The sequence below is a fragment of the Epinephelus fuscoguttatus genome, linkage group LG6 (genome assembly GCF_011397635.1).
Source record: "Epinephelus fuscoguttatus linkage group LG6, E.fuscoguttatus.final_Chr_v1".
NCBI classification, from domain to species: domain Eukaryota; kingdom Metazoa; phylum Chordata; class Actinopteri; order Perciformes; family Serranidae; genus Epinephelus; species Epinephelus fuscoguttatus.
The window spans coordinates 35161562-35168275 of NC_064757.1; the positions used below are offsets into that span (position 1 = coordinate 35161562).

The 6714-nt window shown below is 37.6% G+C and overlaps 1 protein-coding gene across 2 annotated transcripts; it reads left to right on the forward strand.

Moving 5' to 3' along the window:
• The first annotated feature begins 422 nt into the window (after positions 1 to 422).
• hint2 (histidine triad nucleotide binding protein 2) lies at positions 423 to 3863 on the forward strand. Of its 2 annotated transcripts, none has more exons than XM_049578432.1 (5): positions 423 to 842; positions 955 to 1092; positions 1225 to 1329; positions 3341 to 3413; positions 3511 to 3863. In XM_049578432.1, exons 1-5 carry the CDS (start codon positions 618 to 620, stop codon positions 3600 to 3602), a joined length of 633 nt encoding a protein of 210 aa, XP_049434389.1. In that variant the 5' UTR covers positions 423 to 617; the 3' UTR covers positions 3603 to 3863. The 2 variants fall into 2 exon arrangements, with proteins under 2 accessions (XP_049434389.1, XP_049434390.1); XM_049578433.1 differs by having other exon boundaries at positions 432 to 704.
• Positions 3864 to 6714: the final 2851 nt, after the last annotated feature.

Sequence of the window (6714 nt, forward strand, 5' to 3'; positions counted from 1 at the left end):
AACGTTAGAGAACGTTGACGCTCTTGAAGCGACCCTTGTACTGATAAATATGTCTCCTTCAAACGCACTTAAAAATGTCGTTTATTTAAGTTAAACAGCATTATCAAAGACATTTCCAAACTTTAGACACCAGAATGTACGCAGTCAAGTGTAAGAATTGACTGAGCAATGAGCAATTAAATTCTGCCTCACAAATGATGCGATGAAGGCGCATTTTTTGGCCAGTTAATGACTTTTTATGTGAGTTTGGCATTACAGTCGTAATTTTACGCTCGATTACAACAATGTTAATAAAATGGACCATACGTAAATACCTCTATTAATCCAACAATATTATATAAATTGATATCCGGTAAAATAACAACTTTATACCTCTCTCACTTTTTGTAGCCTAGTGCAAACGGAGACCAGTCGTATTGAAAACATGATATACACCAGGTATAATGAGGTACCTGAAGGCAACACCAACGTACAGTACAGAGTTTTCGTCTGTGAGCAATATTTCTTGAGTATGTAGTGTCGTGTCAGAAAATTAAGATAAATCCCGAAATATTGACGTCGGGGCGTATAACTTTACTTTAAATATTAATATAACAATAATAGCTAGTTAGCTAGCTATGTATTTCCGTCAATTTTTGCGGACTCAGTTCGTCTGGACCCGGACGGCTCACCTCAGCCGTTTGCACCGTGTTTGTCAAGCCGAGGTAGCTGCTCTAAAAATAACCCGTCTGATTCTCATATATTTTTTCTTTTCGTTAACTTCTGCTGAGCATTTTGACAACAACTGTCCTACCAGGCCTGGTGGTGGCTGTGGGAAACCTGCAGTGCGCCACCACCAAGAGGTTTGGTATATTGTCCCCCTTATAAGTCGTTTGTTTGTATGCTGCCAGCAGTTTTCAGCTCAGAGCTTTTATTATGTTTCCTCTGTGTCATGTGTTTGTGTCTGACCCACAGAGACCACTGTGCACCAAAAGTGACGAGGTGAGACTGGCAGAGGAGGCCAGCAAGAAATATGGCTCCCCAGCTCCGACCATCTTCTCCAAAGTGATTGACAAAAGTATCCCTGCTGATATCATCTATGAGGATGACAAGGTAAACAGCCAACCTCTTTAAAACATGTTATCTCCATTGGCCTTTTCCACGTGGCGCTCAGAGATAAATCCACATTTGACTGTTGAAGTAAAGTTGTGCAATTCATATATGTTGTTTTTGTGTGTTTATCAGTGTTTGGCATTCAGGGATGTCAACCCACAGGCCCCTGTTCACTTCCTGGTTATTCCAAGAGTCCCTATTCCCAGAATAAGTGAGGTCAAAGATGATGACGCTGAGGTAAGTGTGTCCATCCATAATCTTACACTCACAGAGCCTTCCAAAACCATTGGCGTTAAAGGTCTAGGGTGTAAGCTTTAGTGGCACCTAGAGGTGAGGCTGCAACACTGAAACTTCTCCTGTGTACAAAGTGTAAAGGAGAACTACACTGGCAGACATGAAAATGTGAATGACCCTGGCTGAATCCAAATATCCAGACTTCACCGCACTTGCATACTCCTGGACTTTGCTGGCATGTCCCTTGAAAGTCTAAGAGTGCAGAGGGCTGTCCAAATCCACAGTTCAACCAGTCCACAGGGGGCCTCAAGCCGACTTTCTGCAGACTTCCAGAGAGTCTGCTTGGCGTACAGACTTCAGCAGACTTCACTGATTTAATATCTCACATTTCATTGGCATACAGACGTGACGTTTTGGGTTTTTCAACTGCCAAAAAAAAACCATGAATGTGTTAAATCATTTTTGATAGTTTGGCCTATTAAATGCTACTTGGATTTTGTAGGTCAGAAATAATATCCAACCACATCATTATACAGAAATATGTAGTAAAGGCTGTAGAGGGACTGAAAATGTATTTAATTATTGCAGCCTATCAGACTGTGCAGTGCAATAGGCTAAAAAAGATGCCAAAAAACATGAAAAGAAGGTTTCTAATGTAAATAATACCCAATTTATTGAGTTATAGTCCTGTTCGTATATACAAACATTTCTGTTTTTGAACATGTGTAGCCTGTTATATAGAGATGTATTAATACATTTTTGTTCAGTCACACAAAAAGCTACACATGGGATTTATATCTTGTTATCGGCAGAGACAGATGAGTAGGCACTATTCATCAACTTACAGGACATATACATATATGAATATGACAGCAGAGACAGTTGAATGTTGCCACGGCAACAAGTAAAACAGTCTCGAGTGTCCGTACTTTCAGACTTCACGTGATGACAGTAAATACATTACACTACAAGCAACTGAAGTCTGCAAGGGCTCAGTCTGCAAATCAAGAGATTGGACATTTGGTTGCAGCCCCATATTCCAATCCGATCGTGCATCTGTGGGACGTGCTGGTCCCCCACTTCACAGCACACAGGACTCAAAGGATCCACCGCCAACGCCCTGGTGCCAGACACCATTGAACAATCCCAGAGGTCTTGTATCCATGCCTTGAAAAGTCAGAGCCAAGTCCGATCCAAAGAAACCCAGCCATGGATTAGGGGTACCTCTGGGGTACCAGTGTGTCCCATGAATGCTCGATCAGAGTGGGATCTGGGAAATTTTGAGGCCAGGTTGATGCTTTGAGCCCTACGTCATCCTCCTCTGGCTATTCCTGAGCAGTTTTTCAGTGTGGTATGACCCTTAAATTTCCCTTAATTGAGCTACCTGGCCCAAAATATCAAGAATATACTCCCTGACCAGAAGCAAACAAGCATGTGCGTTAGGAATGTAAACATACTTTAGGGCATTTAGTGATGTATACCTGCAACACTTTTTATTGTTCGCCCAACCTTTGTTGCTGTGAACAGCGTGAACAGCTGAAAATCTTCAAACAAACACTTGGCAGACATACAGACTTTACAAAGTAAGCTTCCTGCTTGCCCTCAGGACCAGATGTGTGCATAAAATCTGTTTGCTGTCACTGTTGCAGCACGCAGCCTTAAGGGCACGTAACACTAAGCAGAGGAACAGGACGGCATCTGGTTGCCACAACAAGGAATCAACCAAACTCACCAGTAGTTAAAATTTAATGTTGGTGTTTTCAGAGAGGAGTTGTCGTACTGGAAGTCACTGACATGCCTCTAACATTAAAGTGTAGCAAGACAGTTTTATTTATATAGCACATTTCATTAAAGGTAGATTCTACACACCTTATATCAAAATACATATGTTATAAAGCAATTAAAACCAGTGTTTCTGTGATACAGCCTGAACACTTTTTGCTGCAACCACATGTTTTTTCCCCACAAAATATCTTCTATATCTAGTCACACTCTTTTTTCCCCCAACTTTCAGCTCTTAGGACATTTATTGGTTGTTGCCAAGAATGTGGCGAAGCAAGAATCTCTAAAAGAAGGATACAGAGTGGGTAAGTTACAGCAATGGCCCTACAGTCATATATGTGAAAATACAGGTGGTTTAGTTTCTTGCACATTAAATTCTCAATATGTTTCCTCCTTCTGCAGTGATCAATGATGGAAAACACGGTGCTCAGTCAGTTTACCACCTTCACATCCACGTGCTGGGGGGAAGACAGATGAAGTGGCCACCAGGATAATGGTTTCTTCTCCTTTTTAATGTGTGCGTCAGTCTTTTCAGGCTACTTTTATGTGTTTAATCCCAACAGGCATGACTTAATTATATTATGGGTGTAGTTCACATTCTCGTCCCATCATTCTGTACAAAAACTCGCTTCACCACTCAAAAAATATGACATGTAAATAATGTTGATCTCGACAAATGTAAAAATTAAATGTAAAAATAAAGATATTACGTTTGATATGCCTGCAAATAAAGACACTATTTTTGAAATGGAAAACGTAAAACTCATCTTAGTTCTTTAAGGTGATGTTGTGTAGCCTCGATAGTGAGTAAAAACGACGGCTTGATATTTGATATTATATTTGATATTTATTTCAATCGTGTAAAAATCTGACATGAACATACAAACAAGCAGACAAACAGAACACATTTACACATTCGAAAAGGAGTAGGAGGAAGTATAAACTTATTTTCCGTAGGTCTTTGGGTGAAATGAAACAGACAGCTTCCTTATATAGTATTATGACATTGTTGTCAATACATAATACTACTTCTAGCTACAAAATACGATGAGACGTTTAATGTAGACAGGCATAGTCAAAGAATATCAAGGAGTTTTTATCAGTTTTACATCTTATTTTTATGCACATGGTGCATTCGATTTTCTACTCAAATTATGGTGAGAAAAAAAGATGAATTCAAACCCACAGTAAACTCTGAGTTTATTAGAGGTTATGTTTATGTTGTAGACCTTTTGTCAGGCATCATTTATATGCAGTGTAAAACAATAACTCTGTTAGATAAGATTAGATTAGATTCAACTTTTTTATCATTGCACACGTCACAAGTGCAGAGCAACGAAATGCAGATTGCATCTAACCAGAAGTGCATAAGCAATAATTAAATAACATATGTACAGGCTGATATACAAAGCCACAGGTTGTAACAACTGATCAAGATGTAGAGTAAAATCTTAAATCACCTGAAACATATAGATTGATTACAGCATCAAAAACTGATAATAACATCATCAATATGTGACAAACTGAATAAAAATGTAAACATTTACACACATACTAAACACATAAAATAATATATTTGTATATAAAATAACTTGTGGAATACACTTTTATTTAGAGAAATAATACCCCTGTATTATTAAATATTTATATTTTTTCAAGATACATTTTTTAAATCCTGCTCTACTGAATGATGTCCCAGTATTTTGTAAAATTATAAATTAAAAATCGCTTTTTAAAATTATTTATTTTAACATTAAACAAATGGTGACTAAAAATATGCATCACAAACAAACTTAACTATATACATTACAACAGTCATAATGCATATATAGATATATACACACACTGTACATACATACATGTATGTATGCATCAGGTACAATATGTAATTGTAGTACAACAATGAACACCTCATCCTTGCAGGAAATACAAGAAAAGCAAGACAAGTTATGATATCATAGAATAATCTTAACTCAGTATCCCAATTTTTCGATACTGTCGGGAGCCCATTTATTTATATTTGATCTTTGTTCTCTACTTTTCATTATTATCTTTTCCTGCATATATTAATGTTTGAGGAATGAAATGAGACAACACAACAGTATTCAATAATATATTTTGATCGTCTTGAAATCGCAGAATAATATTAAGAGTAAAAAGTTTTTAGGAACTGTTTGTTATGTGTGAGATGGGATGGGGTGGTGCAAAAAGGGGTAGGCATGTCAAATAATTCTTTGAGCATGAGGGAGGGACTTATTTTCTAATTTTGGCTGAGAGGAGGGGCATATGAATTTGAATGGATGTATTTGGTGTTTATTTTACCACTGATTTTTAAAGAAGCTTTTCAAGTTTCCTTTAAAAATCGCCAAAATTCCACTTTTTATCACAGCCAGAAACTGTAAAAACAGAAAATATCATTTGATTTTCAAATTTCCAACAGTCCTTGAACACACAACATGCGACAAACTCTTCCATCAGAAAAAAATCAAATCAAATCTCAGTTTAAAATAGTTACGTTTCATCAAAATCAATTTATTCTACATGGGTCATTTAAAATTTTTGCCAAAACTGGGGCGTCAGTGGCTTAGTGGTAGAGCAGGCGCCCCATGTACAAGGCTGTTGCCGCAGCGGCCCGGGTTCGACTCCAGCCTGTGGCCCTTTGCTGCATGTCACTCCCCCTCTCTCTCCCCCTTCACGCTCATCTGTCCTGTCCATTAAAGGCTTAAAAATGCCCAGAAAAATATCTTTAAAAAAAAAAAAAAAATTTTGCCAAAACTATCCTTCATACAGGACAAGAGTGAAAAACCAAAGCTTTTTTTCAACTTCATCCATCTTCAACTTTTAACTTTTAGATGTCAAAGGGTACATTTTAAAAATCTTATAAATAATTCATGGTGGATGGAGGGTCATGCATTTTCCCCTAGGGAGTTCCTTATTTCTTATAGTTTTATAATTATTTAAACTATGTATTTTAGTATGAAATAACCCTGTTTAAAACACTAATATATAATAATTATATAATAATTAATAATATATAATAATTATGTAATGTTACCTGCACTACATCTCAAATGTCATTGTGTGTTGTTTGGTTTCCTATGACCTCCTCTACGCATGTCAGGCACTCATTAATCCCTGTACAATTCATTCACCACCTTCACAGATGGCATGTACCCAGATAGTAGCAGTGAGGGTCGGAGTTTGGACAGATGTGGTGTGACTGGGTGGTACGATACAGTGACCTTGGTGACCATGAGAAGGTAACTGTAGTTCGTGTGAGAACCTGGGGGGGATGGGGCTGAACTTTCCTCTATATTTACCTATTAAACAAGGTTCGCCTCCTTGAATGCAGCGCTCAGACAAATAGAAACACACAGGTCAGCAGAAAAAAAGGAAACAAGGCCTGTGCTGACACGCAAAATGACATTTTAAACTGCTTCAATCAAGTAGAAATCATTGTTTCTTACTGATTTCCCTCATGCACTTTATACATATCACAAATAATTAGACGTAGAAAGAGAAGTGGAATTATTAAATGAGTTTTTAAGAAAATTGAGTCTACCAAAGGTGTATATTTTGTGCATTATAGCACACACTGCCATCATT